Source organism: Sphaerodactylus townsendi, linkage group LG02, assembly GCF_021028975.2.
Source record: "Sphaerodactylus townsendi isolate TG3544 linkage group LG02, MPM_Stown_v2.3, whole genome shotgun sequence".
NCBI classification, from domain to species: domain Eukaryota; kingdom Metazoa; phylum Chordata; class Lepidosauria; order Squamata; family Sphaerodactylidae; genus Sphaerodactylus; species Sphaerodactylus townsendi.
In genome coordinates this window covers 21682621-21702738 of record NC_059426.1, presented here as the reverse complement: position 1 = coordinate 21702738, position 20118 = coordinate 21682621, and the positions used below count along the sequence as shown (strand labels likewise).

The following is a 20118-nucleotide window of genomic DNA, read 5'->3' as shown; positions in this document are numbered from 1 at the left end:
CAGTGCCTTCCAGTATTGTGGTATTTGGGAAGTCACCATTTATTCTACAGTCTTTGTTTATATTTCTGTCACTAACTTATACCAAGGGATTAGTAATGGGCTTTGTCTAAAGCTAGCCAGTAATTTTCTGGGAGAAGTGGAGATTCTGAATGTAAAGTGCTCCTGTGAAAAATCTTTTTAACCCTTCTAAAAAGGTAAGAGATTTGGGGACTAAACTGAACAAGTATACTCATAATGTTAAAAGGAGCAAGCACGTGGAATATCAAAATGTTTTAGGAAAACAGGCACAAAAACATGACACTGTACAAAACACCCACTTGCCAGGACATCCACGGTACTTAATAGCAGATCCCAGACAACAGAGTGGGGAAGCTTTGCAAAAGTTTGTTCTTTTTCTGGTAGGGCACAAGAATTGAGTAGGAAAAGGAAACATTTTATAATGCATGCTTTCTCAGAAGCAAGTCCTACTGTGTTTAATGGGCTTCTTTCCAGGTAAATGTGCACCGGACTGATAAACGTCATGGATTTACGGTATTTAAAAAGGCTGCTTTGCAATGCATTTCCTTATAACAGAAGCTCCAGTCAATGGCTTCCTTCACATCCACTCTTTCCTCCAAAAGTGAGTGCATGATATGTCAGTGAGACAAGAAGGGGGGCCTGAAGGAACATCTCACTACTCCCTCCTCACTATTTCCTCTTTCCTTTTCCTAAAAACTTCCATAGCCTCTTCAACCTTTTCCTGTTTCCTTCCACTTCTTCCCATCACCAGCCAATCGACTTTTAACTAAAGCCCCCCCTACTATCTTCAGTGTTTCTTCCTTCTCTCCCCTTGCATCCTCTACCTGGGGCAAGTATGGCACAGTGAGAAATCCCTCAAGGGCTTGCAGGGGTGCCTCGTCTTCCCCTGTATCCCCTTCCCCACACTTCCTTTTGCTCTCCCCTCCTGGAAAAAAGCCATACCTTCATCTTTCCCTGATCCTCTCCTTCTCACCCAACTTAAATTAGCTGCCCCCCGCCCCCCTCAACAGCTATATTTATTTACTTCACTTATACTCTGCCTTTCTCCACACTGGGAACCCAAAGCAGCATACCTAATTCTCATCTTCATTTCATCCTCGCAACAAGACTCTGAGGCAGGTTAGGCTTAGAATGTGTGACTGGCCCAAGGTGACCCCGTGCATTTCCACAGCAGAGAGGAGATTCGAACCTGGGTCTTCCAGATCCTAGGGAGAAACTCTAGCTACTATCACACACTAGATTTCATGGGGTGGCTGTTGTTGAACAATAAAAAGTAGTGAATCCTGAGTTAGTTGATGAATCCTTGCCCTTAAAGCCTAAAGGGCCAGGTCCCAAGGAATTTTCCCTTAAAACCAAAACAATGCCTCCCCCTCCTGCCTTTATTGACGAAAACTACACTCTTTTCAACAAAAAGAACTAAGTAGAATTCATCGGCCACATGCTGGACCATCTTTGTTTTAGAATGCTCTGCTTAGGTCCCAAGCAGAGCATTTTAAAACAAAGACGGACCAGCACCTGGCAGATTAAGTTATAATTCTACTTGGGAGTGGGGGGTGGATTGTTAAAAAGGTTAAAAGGCTTGGAGACTGGCAATACTGTTGTGGTTGCCTAGCAATGACCGCTAAGCACTCTCATTTCTTAAAGCTATAGCTGCTGCTATTATTCTGAGAAGTTTTAACATGTTTTTTATTTCACATATTTCTGCAAACCTGGGCATTTTTCAGGTGTGTAGAAAGACTTGTCTGTTCAAGGTTCCAGTCTCATTTGACCATGTTGAGAATTAGTTATATTGCTGAATAACCTGACAGTAATTTCTGTCTACTTTACAGAAGACTGATCTTAAAACACAGTTGATGAAGGATTCTAGATATAGAAAGTACTGTTAAAGGACTGCATTTTAGAACAGAACTGTCCTGCCTTGCCCCTTTCATAGCACCGTTCTAAAAAGCTGCCCTCAGGATTCAGAAATAGCACTAGGAAAAAAGCAAGAGTCTGCAACAAGAACAAAAATGGGTAGTCTGAACCATTCTGGACATTTGAGGGCAGTTTAGGATGAGGCAAAACTGACTCCTCTGGGAAAGCCGGATTGATTGAAATTGTTCCTTCCTTTTGTGCAATCTTCAAGAGCAAGTTTTGGGAGTTTTGGGGGAAATCAGCAAAGATCTAGTCTGCAAACTGGGTCCATTCACAGTTCTTTGGACACAAGCCATTACATTTACCAGGCAATCTATGCTGCCTGTGAGTAAATTAAGAAGCTCCTCTTTTCTGTCTGTACAAAGAATGTTCTGAAATATAATGCACATAATATTACACTGCTACATTATATATTCATTCGATGTTTTTAAAAAACATATATACAGTATTGTGCATTTTAGAGACATTGCTTTAAAGGCAAATTGTGTGTATGTATCTTTCTATCATAATATGTATTACAGGTTGAAGCCAAAGTCTGCAAAACAGTACTCCATTAGCAGATCTTGCCTGTCTATTTCCCTTGAACTTCTATGCACTCAAGAATGATGGCTGTGTTCTCAGCACCTGGGAGGCGAATCTTTCTAATAAATATATTTTAGTTGCTGATAGAATAAAAGTTACTGACAGCTATTCTGACACCTGTCAGTCTCCAGTAAAGACTTCTTGCTATTATTTATTCTTCTTATGTAATTTACACCCTGCCTTTCTCCCCAGTGGAGATCCAAAAACAACTTCATCACTCTCCTCTCCTCCATTTTATTCTCGCAACACCACTGTGAGGTAGCTTAGGACTGTCACAGTGACTGGCTCTATGTTACCCAGGGAGCATCTAGGGCAGAGTGAGGATTCCAACCTGGGTCACCAGGGCCAGATTGAGTCCGACTGATTCCATAAGCACAGTCCATTCTTGGTGCCCCGGGTTCTCCCATTTGTAAGATTTATTTATTTGTTAAATTTAATATACCGCCCACCCCCGAAGGGCTCTGGGCGGTGTACAACGATAATTTAGCATTTTCTGAAAAATAAGGGTTGAGCAGAAATAAAACATCCTAAAGTTCCTGCCAAAAATGCCTTTCTCCCCCATCCTCAAGACGTTTCATTTGTGTTGTGCAGAAAGGGCATCTGTCTAACATAAGAAAACTCAACTGGCTACCCCAGCATCACACACAAAGGGCTTCATTGACTGCTGTGTGCTTTTTATTGGTTTTGTCAACATGCGTGCGAAGCTTGCAAGAACAAGGCTCCTGAGCCACCATAAACTAACCTTAAGTGCCTAAAGAGTGCTTATTAAAAGTAAAGTGGTCCAACATTCATGAAAACTGAAAACCACAAGGCATAGCCACATTTTTTCCCCTCAGAGTGGCAAGACATCAGTTTCCAAAAAGATGGCAGCTCAACTGTAGCAAAAGAGACGACAAATTGGCTTGGAGTGATTCGCTCACTTTTAGGCACCCTTTAGTTTAAAAGGCTGTCATTTGCAGAGGCCTCAAATGCCCTCTCTCCAAAGATTTCAGTGGGACTGCTCAATTAAGTGGTATGACCACTATACTAAGAGCAGTTTTGCAATGTACTCTGGGAGCATATTAGTAATTGAACAATGGTTTGGGAAGGCAAACAAATCAGTTTGGGAAAAGGGGGGGGGTCATGCTGGAACTTACGACAGGACAACCCTTGGCAAAGGATATTTATATCTCCCTAGCCCTCAGGAGTGAGTCACGCATACTGGAAAATATTAGATGGCATTAAACGAAACGTATAACTGTCAGCTCTGCCTTTAATTAGCAATTTAATCTATTGCCTAAGTTTTTCCCTTCACTTTTAACTATACAATGGTTTTCTGCATTGTGCATTTGAAGTATTTTATAAACTGTAGCACAAATGAGCACTTGCTGACATTCTTTTAGATGTCCAGGTTTAAAACAGCAGATCTATATAGTGTGAAACTGCAACGCTGAAAATCTGATTTTAGAAAGCAGATGTGCAGCCTGTCCATTCTGATGTGCAGCCCACTTATTTCCCCTACCCCCTTATCTGCCTAATTTGAACAAGCATTTACACATCCAGTTGGAACATTGTTTCTCTTACAGAAAGGATGTCAGACTCAAGTCAGGTTTAAAATATGGCCGTCCTGCACCAGTGGAACATTATCCCTGTCTGAACCTGAACCTGATGGGATACCAATAAGTATCCTTACATTTTGCAGAAGCCATATCAAGAGAAGTCAGTCGGGTTGCCTGTCTATGGTTGGCATCTGAGGAAAGGTGGGGAAATGGGGACATGGAAGCCTTGTCACTACATGTAACACTACTTATGGGGGAAACTGGAAGTTACACCATGCTGCTCTAGGAAATGCAGGAATCTATGGTAAAACAACAGCATTGCCAGCAATTGCTAGAGTAGCATAAGAACACTTCTGGATTTTCCATGGAAGCGGCATCATGTTGTCGTGCTGTCGGTTTTCTCCTGCTGCCCAAAGGAGCAGCAGCAAGAAGCACAGCTTGTCAACAGAAGGTCTCTCACAATAGGGTTGCCAGGCCTCCTGCTAAGAGCAGATATCTTTGGAATATTTTTTGCTAGAGAGCTGGTGAATTCATCATGGAACTTCAGCAGAAAGAATCCTAGCGGAACCAAACCTCTGAAAATGACCATCACAACACTGGGAAATAAATTATTGGTTTTCTAACAGAGGATTTGAGATGAAGAACTTATTGCTCTTATGGTGCTGCAGTGAGAAAGAGTGGCCGGAAACACCTGCGGCCGCGGGAATGGCAAGAGGAAGCCCTTGGCATCTGCCCTAGTGAAGGCGGATGGGGGAACCTCCCAGCCATGCCCCTTGAGGGCAGGCAACGTCACCAAGGGGAGGCCAGCCAGAGCCTACAAAAGGTCAGGCCGGCCTTTGTGCCGGCCATGTGCTCTGGCCGGCCAGCAACTTGAAGATCAAGAGCTTATCTCTCTTATGGTGCTGCAATGAGGACAAAGTGCAGCTAGAACTATGACGGAAAAAAGAAAGTGAGGGAGCATATGGGCTTACTTGATCTTCCCAAGCAACCTGGATCACGCTATATGAGATTCTACAAAACTAAGCAAGGGAGCAAAGTATAAGCTAAGATTGCTCCGCATTGTCAATACAAACCTAGGGCCTAACAGTACTGTAAAGTTGTGCTTTTCAAAAGACACATTCACTCTCTCTGTGTAACATTATATAAGCAGGGTTTTTTCCTATTTAAAGAGCCTAGGAGATAATTTATTAGGTATTCTGATCTAATTGCACCAGATCAGTATTTCTCACCATTAATTTAGTCCATTTTTAGGTGAATTTAGTTTTATAATTGCATGTACGCACGTGGCTTTTCCTTTTTTGATTATGATTTTGTAGCAGTGCTATTCCCCAAGGACAAGTAGCCATGACCCAGGTTCAATGATATCTTATGTTCATAAATGTTCTATTTCACTAGATATAAAGCATTTATTTCTCCCCCGTCTCTCTTTTCACAGAGACACACCAACTAAACCACCCCTACTCATTTCAAGAATATAATCCTAAACTATTGTTTTTTAAAAGGAGAGGATAGAAGAAACCTGAGGATTTCCAAACACAAGCCAGTACAATGACAATTCTGCATAACAGCCCCTGAACTATGCTGCTTTGTTTATTAACAGAGACTATTCATGAACTACAGTGCTTTTTTCCCATGATGGTAACTGAGAAGTTTCAACTTTATCAATTGATTTTACAGTCTGCTCCTAATCTGAAGCCTGTTTCTGACCATCATTTTAGGTTGATAATGCTTTATTTTTTTGTGCTTTGGCTGGGTTTTATGGTTCCTTTTAATGATATTTTATGCCGCTTCGATCGTATTTTACTTTGTGAGCTGCCTTAAGCAAGTCCTTGGAGTGGCAGCTTATAAATCCAGACGCGAAGCTACAAGGGGATGGGGGGGGCGCTGTGCACTGGGCACACGCCTGGGGGTGTGGGAAATCGCCCCCAGGCCCCTCCCCACACAGTGCTCCCCCCACCCCCCTTCCCACACTTACCTTAGTTCCTTTCCTTTTTCAGAACTTTTTCAGGCTGCAAAAGGCCTGTTTGCAGTAAAAACAGCCTGAGGAACTACAGTTCCCAGGAGACCTTGGGGCTCACAAGGTCTCCTGGGAAGTATAGTTCCCATCATCTGCGCCATGGGGATATCTGAGCCATGGGGGAGGGCCATGGGGGGCAGAAAATTAGAATGTACATTGGGTGCAGTTTGGCCCAGATACGCCTCTGTATAAATCTAAATGTATAGATGTACACACAAACACAGCTGCACAAACATGCAAGTAGGTACTAGTATGTACCAAATGCTGAATTCATATTGTCAATAACTCTTGGCTCTCTGTTGCATCATTAACAGTTTTCTGTGGCCAACACACCTCCCAAAACTTCAAAATAAATGTGTTAGTCTCACGACCCCAAAGCAGCATCAAAACACTACTAAAGAGTATACCAACTGTAAAAGCAACGTTTGGCTATCACCAAAAGTGACTTGTTAGCACAAATAATTTTTGAAGTTTATTTTGTTCTGGTTCTACAGTAACAAGGTCATAACCTACCAAATTTTTAAATGGAAAATTATTTCTTGACTAGGCCTCAGTAAGCTGGGAAAGTCCACAACAGATCCTGACAGCTTCAATGTACTCAAGTGCTAGAGCTGGTAAAGCAAACCAGCGATACAACACTTTGAGCGCCTTTATGAAAGCCAGTTCACACATTACAGAGTATGCAGATCTGCTGCGCCCACCTTGTGTTCACAAAGCAATAGAGTCACATGTGAATTATGGGTTCTCCTCAGTTTCCACAATAAAGGGGTCCCATTTTGCCTGATTCTGGTGGAAGACTTCCAGGTAATTGTGGCCCTTGCCCACTGATGCTAACCTGATGGGCAGGCAGAAAATGGGGCCAAAGGAATGGGGCATGATCATTCTGGGGGGGGGGGGGAATTAAAAAGAAAAAATAAGGCCTCATCCACTTTTAAAGAGTTATGACCATAGAGTTCCTGGCAATTCCTAAGGTTACCCAGAAGTGACAAAGGTAGCTGTAGGAACTGCCAGGAACTCCATGGTTAGATTTTAACATAAGTAGATTATGTCTTATTTTTCTCTTTTAATTTTTCTCCTGGGTTGTTGCCGCCTCTCCACAACCCTGCTACTGGCTACTAGGCATTGCCTGGCGACCCTACCCATGTGTGAGGTACATGCTAAGGATAAGTACCACAGCACATTTAGATAAATGGATTTGATCTTTTCCCCATGCTATTTGTCTAATTTTTAACAGTCCCAGCGGGCATTACCTGGCCTCTTGGGGAAATGGCATGGGACGAGGAAAGGCTGAAGCCTCTTCTTCACACACACTGTAGTCCTGATCCAAATCAGCACTGCACGCACAGGCATTCAGGAGAATCAGAAACTCATGGGCAGCTATGCTACACAGACACAGGACAGAGATCCCAAACCCAGCCTGGGTGCTACATAACTGACAAGATTGAGAAAGAAGAAACTGAAACATGGACAGTAGAATTAGGCCTGAGACTAGCACTTGCAGAAGGAATAATAAACAAGTAAATATATATATTTACTGAAACTGGACATGGGCCAAGGAAACCAAGGATAAGAGACAGATGCAAAAGAATTCAATGAATGCCTCGGTTTTATGCACTAGAACACCACTATCATGATTACTTTCTGGCTGAATTACTTAATGGAGTGTCACTGGATTTAAGAACAGGTTAACGGAGCAAATATCGGGTAAGCATGACAACACCTTAAATACAACACTCCCAGAACACAGTTCTAATGTATCAGCTGTGTTGGAAAGTCTCCAGAGTTCTGCTATATCAGGCTGCCAGCTGGTTCCATTTATTTTTCTTCATTTTTCATATTTTGATTGTAATAAATAATTAATCCAAGGCTTTGTAAGTTGCTGACAAGATACAAATGTGCCATGTCGCAATGCTGGGTAACGTGTCATTAAGGAACTACACACACCATGCAGAAAAGTGATGAGTTCCCAAAGTAGGCTAAATTATCAAGGTCAACCATTAAACTCTGAAAAGAACCACCAACCCTCAATGATTTGAAGCTACTGTCAACACTGGACATTCTTAACTGAAGTTTTGCTTTGTTTACCACAGATTTAAAAACCCTAAATATTCTGCCACAAAGGGCTTTGACATATTTAGCTTAAACTTATTTTTATTTTATTTTTAAAATAAGCAAACCCCACTGTTAGGAAAGAGAACTCCAGAGAGTTAATCATGTTAGTCTGTTGCTGCAAAAGTTATCTTAAAGATGTTCACAGCTTTTTTCTGGTGCAGTTTGTTATTATGGTGGAAGATACTATGAAATTAATCTGTTGTCATAGTTGTGAATTTTATATGAAAACTGGCAATCTAACCGTTTGTGTTTGATTCTGTTTGTGCTGTGGTTTTCTGATTCCGGGTTTGTTCTCTGCTATGACTTTGAGTCAATGTAATACAAGGATTTATCCTCAATCACGTTGGAAACGACAGAACACGTTCTATTGTATTGTCCCCGTCACACTGACTTACGTAAACAATTTATCAAGCCGTATATAAACTCAAAACCTGCTCTTTCTGACAGGGTTAAGACTCAGATACTCCTCAACGATCGTTGTTCTAAACGGAACCGAGGATGTGGCAAAGTTTATTGTTTTGGCCCTGAACAAAACTTGGTTAACCTGATTAGGTTTTATTCTGTTTTCCTCCCCTTTTGATATATTTCATTTATTTTATTCTATTTTTAAATTATGCCTAATAAAGGTTACTTAACTGAATTAAAAATAAAAAGGATTTGATCGGAAAGATGTTCACAGCATCACTCTGGTATCTGACAAAGGGAGCGCTGACACTTGAGTATGTATAAACCAAATATCTGGTCGGTCTCTAAGGCGCTATTCAACTCGAACCCAGCATAACCTCTGACTCATGAAGTTTATGCTAGAATAAATTTTGTTAACCTTTTCCCACTCAAATATTATTTATTTCAAGAGAGAGGTCTGAAAAATATAGATGACAGTGTAAGAAGATATTACGGGTAATCCCAGAATGTTCTTCAAAAGTCCACAGTCCTGGAGGAATAACCATGCAGGCTAGGGAACAGTGATTTCGTTCCAAAAACAGAAACAGAACAGAACATGCTCAGGGGAAGAGTGAGAATAGTAATAGAAAAAGGAATTATTATGAATAATTATTGTGAATTACTCCCCCAATAGGGGAGGGGGGGGGTCTATTAAATCCAATAAGTTAATAAACGTAAGAGGCATAATAGGCAGCAAAAAATCAGAAGGGAGCAAAATTAGACAATTCTTTATTTTTAAAAAAAATGAGAGGAAAGAGGAGGAATAAATTTGCACAACCATATATTGAACTGGTGTTCCTTTTTCCCAGCCATCTCATGGCAGATTTTCACATGCAACTTTAACGTATGACAAGTTTAACATCTAAGGTAAGGGTGACATGCAAGAAAATCAAAACTTAAATATAGACCAAAACAGTCACTCTTACTGACTTTTAGGTGTATCTTGTTTTATTGGACATTATATTTTCCAATTTTTTCCTCAGACATTTTCATAAAGAAACATCTCCTTAGGGGTGGTTTGTCTCCGAGCACCATCCCTGCTCTAATAACATGATGATTACAAACCTTGGAAATGGTATTAAAATATAAAACAGAACTATTGCTAAACATTCTTTAACAACAAAAGTCTCCAAGTGCTGGTAAGAAAAGGCGCTAGGCAGCAACGCTATCTTGCCTTCCATGAAGATACTTTCAGAGGGCAGCTGTGCTGAACCACAGCAGAAGTGCCAGATTCAAGTCCAGTCCTTAGAGACCAACAAGATTTTGGGGGTCGTACGCTTTCGAGAATCTGAGGCTCATTCCGCACATGCAGAATAATGCACTTTCAAACTGCTTTTCAGTGCTCTTTGAAGCTGTGCGAAATAGCAAAATCCACTTGCAAACAGTTGTGGAAGTGGTTTGAAATCGCATTATTTTGCGTGTGCGGAAAGGGCCTCACAAAGGGAGCTTTGGCTTTCGAAAGCTTATACCACAAAAATCTTGTTGGTCTCTAAAATGCTACTGGGCTTCTATCCATCTATCCTTCATAGCTCTTTCTGTAATGAAACAAATACACACTCACATAAACCCACAGTTTATGCAACATAATTCTGATTCCAAAGGAAAGCCAAGGATCCAAAAGGAGACTGTGAAAGGTGTGTGCTCTTTAGTTTGGGAGACCGCCCGACCTGGGCAGGTTTTCTTCCCATTAACAGCCCACGCAGGGCAAAAGAATCACTGAAAGCAGACAAACCTGCACAGGCTCAGGGGTGAGCTGGACGACATGCTGCATGCGCTCGTTGTGATGATGCCTGGACTCCTCCTCATAGATCACATCCCGCTCATGCTGGGGGAGGTTCAGGAAGCGCCGGATGGTGCAGAGATTTTCCCAAAGTGTGCGATTTTCTGGACTTGGATTTTCTTTCCAGCGAAGCAGCTCACATAACCAACCCTACAGTGGGAAGTCAGAACATTGCAAGTGCGACTGCAAAACAATCATTGCTTACTGCAAAATGAACACTGCTTACTGCAAAACGATCTCTTGCTTTGTTCTAATATGGTTTATTATAGGTGGCTCTTTCCAATTCAGTTCCCTTCCTGTTACGAATTCTATTACAACACTGAGAAATGCAGCAACCTGAAGATATCACACGTATTACAATTCTGCTACAATTCAGATGATGCTCTCCAAGTTGCCCCAAACATGCATATGAGTGCACAGGGTCAAACTGAGACATCTAAGAAAAAACAGCGTTTTCAGTTCATTCAGGAATCAACAGAATAAGGATCTAGATTGCCCTGTTTTGCCAAAGAAATGAGATATAATCTTAACATTTATACCTGCTCTGTCCATCAATCTTAAGTTGAGACTCCTTCAGCAAAAAAATAGGTTTAGGATAGACCACAGTGACTCTCTGACCAAAGATTGAATAAAACTGTTGGCATTGTAACTCACAGGATCCCTCAAACACTATGCTGTGGGTATGTCCTGTCATTTGGTTGTTCTGGAAGAAGTTATCATTGAGATCCATTTTGTATTAGAATGCTCATTAATTTTTGAGGATGTTTATTTACTTACTATCTGCTTGTCTCCTGGGGGCTAACTGAGGGTCAACAAAAATGGACCTTCTGTGCCTTTACTGCAACTAAAAGATTTGTATTACAACACTGGAAAGACAAAAACACACCTTCAATAAATCAAAAGAAGGAGGATTTTACAACTCTACCAATATTTGTACACATAGATGACAACTGTGTATGGACTTGCTTTGAGATATTTGGAAACCTTTTATAGAAACTTATGTGTAGATCTACCATCACTGTGGTTTTACTTTCATATCCACTTTATGTATATCTTTTTTTCCTTTAAAAAACCCCTCGATTTAGTTGTAGGATTTTGAGTTTTGCCCCCTTGTTTTTTGATTGCTTGTTAATTTTGTAAGAAATGAATTTTTTAAATCCATTCCTCACTCTACTGGGCAATAAAAAAGTTTGGGCTGCTCTTCAATTGATGCCATATACTGAACATCCATCTCTTTCTTCCCAGTTGATTATGCTTACAAATATTAATTTTGGATTGTTTACAATCACTACACATCTTTTTTCCTCCTTAGTCTTAGCGTAACACTGTGCAGCGTCAAGGCAGTGGTGGGATTCAGCCTATTTGCACCTATTCGGTAGAACCGGTAGCTAATTTTTTGTCTAGTTCAGAGAACTGGTTGTAATCCCACCACTGAGTCCTTTTGGAACCAGTTGTTAAATTATTTGAATCCGACCACTGCCAAATTGGCTTCATGAGCAGAAGCATTAGTTAAGTAAAGAACATCCATATCTGAAATCTCCAGAGCTCCAACATGACAGAAGAGTAGAATAACAACTCATAGTTGGGATATCACAAATGAGAAAGAAAAACACGCAAAGGAGAAGAACCTGACCACCGCAGTCATCTTCTGAGGTCCTGCTTTGGGCACCCCACCTTCTGAGATTAGACCCTGGGAGAGAGCCTTCTCTGTTATGGTACCAAAACTTTGGAACCCTCTCCTTAGGAAAACTCATCTGCACCTTTCCATTTCCGTGTGTTCTGCCAGCGGGAGAAGTTTTTTTGTTTGTTTGATGTTCCCTCAGTGATCTCTCCTTCCTGCCTAGTGGTTTAATTCTTCTGTCAAAGGCTTTCATGGCTGGAATCAACTGGCTGTTGCGGGTTTTCCAGGTTTTGTAGCTGTGGTCTGGTAGTTCTTTCTCCTAATGTTTGGCCACATCAGTGGCTGGTATCTTCAGAGGTATGTCACTGTGAGAAGCGTTTCCCACCATGACATGCCTCTGAAGAGGCCAGTCATAGATATGGGTAAAACACTGGGAGCAAAAACTACCAGACCATGGTCACAGCCTAGAAAACCCACACCAGCCAGCTTTTAACAGTTGCTTTAACGTTTCTGGAAGTGTTCTTTAGCTCTGGTTTTAATGAGGTATTTTAATGAGGTATTTTGGTTGGTCTTAATGGTAGATGCGATGGTTAAGATGTGATTTAAAAAGGTATGTTTTCATTTTGTTAGCTGCCTTGGTGACCCATATGAGAGCAGAAAGGCAGGGTATAAATGTTGTAAGCCAATAAATAAATAAAGCTGGCACCCAGACAAAATCCAAGTCAGAAGAATTTCTGGAGGAAATCTTTAGGACCGGGCCTCTAGACAACTAACCAGGGAACGAAGAACTACAGGTTGTCCATTATCTGGCATCCAGCACTGTAACAATTTTTTTTAAAAAAAGCATGAAGAAAGAATGCAGGAAGGCTATATATGCTTGGCTTGTCAACAATAGATGAAAGCAACATGTACCTATCCACCACCTGAAACATATGATGGATTTCAATTCATTCTACAGAACATTATCATGTAGTAAATTTTACAGGGTTTTCTTCTAATAATCAATATAGCCGATGGTCTTAAGAGGACAAAGTGATGCAAGCCATAGGACAGAAGGACAATGGTTGTGAATGAGTAGAAGCTCAGCTTCAGCGCTTACATATACACAAAGGGTACATGGTTCTCATCAGTTGGACCTAATCACTAATAGTTTTTTTACTTTGTACATCTTTAAAGCCTGGTGCAAGTGGAGACTGCTTGTACCTGCAAACATCTGTCTCCTGTACAGCTGTGCTTGGATTATCCTTTTCTTGTCGTTTTTTTACAAGGGAAAACTCAAGGCAGAGTGATGTAATGTAAAAACATGCAACTCCAACTCTTGTTAAGTAAATTTTGACAGTTTTATTGTCTGTAAGATACAATTCAGAACTTAGACACAATGTGTACAACTCGTACTATATTAAACGGCTTTTGTCCTAGTAGGACTAAAGCAACTTCAGTGACTTTTTCTTTTGTGTATGTGCGTTTATATATATATTTATATATATGGAGTGCCTCAACATTAGAAGGTTGTCTTTAAAATGAGGTTTAAAGTTTTTCCCCAAAAAACCAAACCAAAACTTACATGTGAAGGTACCCCTAACGAAAGACTCATCACTAGCCTAAAGAGCAGTTGAAAGCTTTTGATAGACCAACTTGAAAGCCGAGGATGACTCCTGATAGAAGGTGATATAAAAGCCTCTGATAATATTATGTCGCTGTTTGTCTAACTCTCCACTGTGTCTTCTGCCTTTACTCCCCCCCCCCTCAAAAAAGGCAAGATTTGATTATCTCCGCTGCATCAGCCAAGACAGCAACACCAGCTGTTCTCATTGTGAAGCCTCTTCCTCACGGCCTACATGTTAATAACCTGATCATTCCATTTTCTCCTTCAACTGCCGGCTGCAGCACAGCGAAGAGACAAAAACCTAGGCCCATCTGCAGCAGCTGTAGGCACTGAACTGTGAAGCCACCGGGGATTTATAAACTAATCTGTAACACAACACTGCCTTGTTTTTACAAGTGAGAGGCCACATTTGTGCAGACCTGATCTTTTCTTGCAATAAGCTTGGAGGGGGTGAGGGTGGGGGCTGAAAAGATGATATCTAATTATTTGCTTGGAATAAGTATCTGTATTGAGTATTTTAGTTGGTATGTGGCTAACCATAGAATCAGGTGATGGTTGACTTCCACCAACATCTCTCACCCCCAATCCCGTATCTCTTCAATAATGACTGTGGGGCGGGCCGGGGGGGACGGGGGGAAGAAATCCTTCTCCGCTCCAAAGTGTTTTCTCAGGGGTTTCCTTTGTACAAAGGGAAATAATTTTTGAAATGTAAAATAAACCATCTGTGGAAAAAAATAAGCTCCTATTACTCCATCCAGCTAAACGCTTTCAAATGTTTCAAGCAGGTATGGTTAAAAACCTCCCAAGGGAAATGAGAGCATGAAGACCGGTTACTTCGCTATTTTATTTTCAGGGAAAGAAAAATCCTACGGCTGTTCAAAGACAAGGTTCTGAAGGATCGAGAGGCAACAACCTGCCAGTCTGCCTGACAACACAGCCGCCCTGTGAGGGAGCTCAGCCCATAAGCAAACAAGCGACAGAGGACATCTAACATCTCTCCTTAGGAGCTCGGAATGTCTAGTTGCATTGGATTGATACGCACACTTATAATCTGCGCTCATTATAGCCACTTAGCATGACACTACAGGCTTCATTACGGACTGGGTGCTCTTGGCCATTTGCCTTTAGGAAGCACAGTGCTCAATGCACCAAGCAACTTGCAAGGTCTTGACCAGGAAGCTCAGACAGGAGGACACTGCAGTTTGACCAGGTGTGCAAGAATGAGCAAATCAAATTAATTTCTGGCATGGGGAGTTACCAGGCGCAGACCCCTTCCTGAGGACGTCTGAGAACATCTCAGTTTCCCAGCAGACAGAAGCTAACAGCACACACTTAGGGCAACCCAGTTTGGAAAGTGAAACACATTCGTGTTATTTGGGGAAATATCAATCCGGTTTCCTCAGAAACTATTTGATCGGCTGATCAGATTAAGGGATCCAGCCTTCGAGAGCGCCCGCACATTCACTCACTCACTCACTCACTCACACACACACACACACACACACACACACACACCACACACACACACACCACAGTACAGCCCAAGAAATCTGTGATACTTCACAGCCTCAGCCATATTGCACCACCCATGCCCAGCTGCCACGATAATTAGCTTATGAATGTATCAGCTGGTTCCACAATTTTTATAAATAATAACTAACCTACAGAGCAGAAAGATTTCCATGAGCCTAATATTAGCAAGAAATTGCTCAGCCCTCCCCACTCTAATGTCATTGTGCTAAATGCCCTCTTCATGCTTGCAATTTTATAACCACTGGGCCTCCCTCTGATACCCATCTATAAATATTTATTCGGCATCAGCAAAGGCAAGTCATTTGCGTCTGCCTCCTTCCTAACCACGGTTATTTGTTTTCTCCTCATTCTGCGGTCTATCTGTACACTTATCTACAACAGACCTTGCTTTCATTCACTGTTTCTCCAATCCCTCCCCCTCTATTTATCTAAGCAGTTTTTCTCCTAGCCCATTCAGACCTACCTAACCATCCACAAAATGGGTCCCTGGGTGCCACAGGGAAGACAACTCTGCTCCAGCACACATACCCAAGCCACTCCTTTCTAACCAGGTAAAAGACCAAGCGTGTGCATTCTGTGAGATGTTTTTTCCCATTTATATAATCGTAGTATGCCATCCAAGAAAGTTTTGCAGTACCAAGCAAAAAAAAAAAAAGTGTAAATGTCAAATAAAACAGTGACAGATGACAGTATTCTCTATTGAATAGCACCGTTGCTTCGTGCATGTTCGATGAGAACTCATGAATTATTAATAAATAAATCTCCCTTTTCTGTTTTTTTTTATTTAAAAAAAACACCCGCAAGTTGTGGGTATTTTTCCCTCTCCCGGGAAGGCAGTAGCAGAGGGAGCCGTGTGTGTTATACTGAGCATTCCAAGGGAATTATGTCCACATAAGAAACGCTGATACAGAACTTCACACGGATGGAGGCATTCAGGTTGCTTTCAGGCTTTTAGTTAACGTTAGTGGTGTCAGGGAAGGCAGAGGAAGCAAGCAGACTGAAGTCAGGGAAGGTGAATGTATGCAGAATTGGCCTCCCAGGAGATGTTCTGTCCTCAACATAGTTGACCCTTCAGTGGCCCAGTTCTCTCAGTCAACCACTCTCAGACTGATAGTCAACCACTCTCAGACTCTCAGTCAACCACTCTCTGCCCAATAGCTAGCTTCATCATCACTGTGAAGAGCCTGCTCCCATGCTTGCGTGTGTGTGTCAAGTCCCATCAAGTCACAGCAGTACAGTTTTCAAGGGAAGGGACTCACAGTTTGACATTGCCTTCCTCTGCATAGCGACTCTAAATTCCTCGGTGGTCTCCCATCTAAATGCTAACCACAGCCGACCCTGCTTAGCTTCCGAGAGCTGATGAGACTGGGCTAGCCTGGGCCACCCGGGTCAGGGCATTTCTATTGGTACCATGTTTCTAATCTGAATAATTGGCTGGAAACTGGTCAAAATGTCAGTTCCAACACACGCCAGCTGGGCGAGTCACAGCTCTTCAGATCTCTCACAGACCCACCCACCTCACAGGGTGTTTGTTGTGAAGGGGGAAGGGAAAGGAGATTGTAAGCCCCTTTGAGTCTCCTTACAGGACAGAAAGGGGGGATATAAACCCAAACTCTTCTTTTCCTTCTCCTTCTTTTCATGGGAAGTCTTAAGGAGCATATTACCTAAGCATTGCAATATCTCAACAGGATTTCTGCCTCCTTAAAACCTGTGGCCAGCATATTGGAGAGACTTGACTCCATGCCTCACTCATCTCCAAGATCAAAAATGAATCTTCCTAACAAGGCTATCCTTGAGCTATGGCCAGGCAGAAAGAAGGACACCCCATAATTCCCCTCCAGTGTCAGAACTCTCATCTTTTGACCAGCCATCTAAGTTAAATTTCAATATTTTGGGGGAGAACTGCAACACTTTTAAAATAATGCTGTCACCTTTTTAAAGAAACTTCAGTGAATCGTATAGAGTTTTAATAAAGCTGCACAAATTTGAATTTCAGTAAAAATCAGCAGTTCTGAAAAACAAGATGCACATTTTTATTTTCAGGTGCTGCCTACATGCGTAAAAGCGGGCAGCCCCTTTGAAGAGGTATTCTATCCTGCCTGCAAAAAAAGAAAAAAAATACCTCTTCTAAGACGACACTTATCTCCTGCAGCTGTAAGTAGGCTAATACAAAGTGAGAGCAAACTCAAAACTTGCTGTCCAATGTACTGGCAGTACACTGCAGCATTAAAAAATATATATATCACTACATGGCCTGAGTTGAGAAGTATTTCAGGCTTACATAGAGAACCCACAAACACAGAGAAAGGTCGGAAAGAGGTTTAATGATCAAGCTCATTCAAACCAAGCAGGAGGTAGGTCTAATCGATGTCTGGATGACAGACAAGGAAGCCACCATGAGCTGTCTGAATACAGAGAGGGATGTTAGAAAAATAAGTGGCTAGGTGTGGGAGTTCTAGCATCTGTCATATTTCATTTGTTTCATTTCTTTTCTTATTTTAAACAATGCATCTTAAATTGCTGACCATGACACTGCACGGCCAACATAAAACACAAGGCGAATTGTGGATTGCAAAGCCTGCCTCCCGCAGCTCATTGAAATTTTCCGAACAGGGAAACGGCAGCAACTAATATTTTTATTGCCGCTACTGTCGCAGGGAGGTTGTCAACACTGTAGCAAGGCCTCAGTCGCGGCTTTGTTTTGCGCGCCAACCTGCCTGCTTGCCACTGGAATCCAACCCAGTTTCGTACATTTGAAAAACCTGGACGGATCAGGCTTGTCTGTCGTATCTTATTAGAGCATTGGCATAGCCGAAGTATTTTAAATTGGTAAAACAAATATCAACACTATTAATGTCCTATTTTTAACTTCTTGATCTCCATCCCAATTGCATGCATTTCCCACGGCAAAAGGAAGCATCTGCTGGGGAAGGACGCTTTCCCATTCTTCTGCTCAATCAATGCATACATTTGGGTACGGTAGACGGAAAGCCCCTAGAGGGAAAAGGAGGCAGGGGGAAAATTGGAGACTTGTTCCCCAAACTTATCAGTGATCCCTTTTTAGCTGCTCAACCCTTTTACTTCTGTAATATTTAGGTCAGAAACAGCAGCTGACAAAAATGCCATTTAAAGCATCTGCTAAAAGGACTGCAGCATACGCAGCATGTGCCACATAAACGGAATTGGAACCTAAAATTATTAGGTTCTCTTGCTTAGAAGCAAGCAGAACTAAGCATCTATTTTAAGCTGTAGCCCAAAGTAGACTGCACTGAAATCAAGGCTTGTTCATTGGTTTTCTGGTCAGCTGCTGACACAGGTGATGATCAGATCACAAGCTTACGGTTTAGCTTTAAACTACAAGGGGTAGCATTTGGATTGGGGCTACAGGGGAGGGGAGTAACACTTTCCACTATGCTGCTTCCCTGAATGAAGCTGCCTTCCTTTCCAGGCTACTAGTCCTGTTTGGGGGTCAGGGACAGACAAGCAAAGTTATGGTGTCTGTCTGGGGTCGAGGGTCCTGTCCCTGAACTTACCCGGGGGGGAGGGGGCAGGGCCCACCAATGGCTGAAGCAACATGGGTGAACTTTGAATGGAAGCCCTACCCAACAGTAGGCAAAGAAGGGCTGGGCAGGCCATGGTGCAGAGAACCTTGGCTGAGACACTCCCCGTGCTGGCCATGCTCTCTAAGGAGGGCAAAGTGGAGACAGGGATCTGCTGCTGAGCCATGCCCATGGGCACTCCTTGGGATGAGGCCAATAGCATGCCCACTCCTCTTAGACCCGAGCAGAGGTCCTTTAAGCCAGCATGGTACAGTGGTTAAGAACGGTGGACTATAACCTGGAGAACCACAGGAACAGCAGACTCTATCTGGTGAACCTGATTTGTTTCCCCACTCCTACACATGAAGCCTGCTGGGTAACCTGGGGCTAGTCACAGTTCTCTCTGAACTCTCCCAGCCCCACCCACCTCACAAGGTGTCTTTTGTGGAGGAAAGGAAGTTGTAAGCTACTTTGAGACTCCTTACAGGAGAGAAAGTCAGGGTATAAATCGAGACTATTCTTCTAAGGTAGTAGGGGAGAGAAGAACACAGAGGAAGGAAAGACTGGGCCAGGAATCCAGCCACCTCTTTTGCCCACACCCTGTATCATGAGACTTTAACTGATCCCAGAGGCAACACTTCCACAGGAAATCCCTTAAAGGACAGGAAGCAAAGTACCCAAACAGAAAGAGTCAGACCTCTACCTCTCAGTCAAAGAAGAGATGTGGAGCTAGAAAGAGGGACTGTGGTGAGAGAGCCCTCCCCTCTTTCTTCCCCCAATGACTGAGGCTAGGTTTGCAACCTGCTGCTAAAGGATGTGGGCGGGCATAGTAGCTCCAGCCCCGTCCTTGGGGGTCCAAGTCTGATGCTGTCTTTTCCCTCCCCAAAGTGAGCAGCGGTGACAGGGACTGTTCCAAATGGAGGAACAGTATTGAGGAGGTTTAACCACGGCCTCTTCCCCAATATAACGGCCCCAACTTGGGGCCTCCGATGGTTGCTTTTTAAGATTAAGTGACACATCTGGTGACCCATTCACAAACTGCCTGTTGATTGAACAAGTTAACCAAAGGTCTAGGAAAACATTCTTTGGATATATGCTTGTTCCTTGCTTGATTTTATTGTGTGTTTCCTATTTTCATAGTGTTAAAAACACACACACACACGGTACAAAAATAGTACAGTCATCTGAGAATGACACACATCCTAGAGATGTAAACTCTTCCTGCTTCAGGAGTGCCCCCCCCCTTTCTTAATGGTTCAACTATAAGCAGTGTCAAAGGAAGGGGGAACTGAACCCGGGGCATGAACTGCCTGCGCGCCCCCTCCTGCCCCGCCCCCCCCATGTGATTGCAATGGCAGTGCCCGGGGTGAGCCGCCCCAGATGTCCCCATTGCATCTACGCCTCTGGCTATGAG

The 20118-nt window shown here is 42.6% G+C and overlaps 1 protein-coding gene across 2 annotated transcripts in view; it reads right to left on the bottom strand.

Moving 5' to 3' along the window:
* The window catches only part of SATB2 (SATB homeobox 2), a 181740-nt gene that overhangs the window by 30317 nt on the left and 131305 nt on the right, over nucleotides 1-20118 (bottom strand). For both annotated transcript variants that reach the window (XM_048486493.1, XM_048486494.1), the window contains one exon: nucleotides 10358-10555. In XM_048486493.1, coding sequence (XP_048342450.1) covers nucleotides 10358-10555 — 198 coding nt within the window. The remainder of the gene's footprint in view (nucleotides 1-10357; nucleotides 10556-20118) is intronic.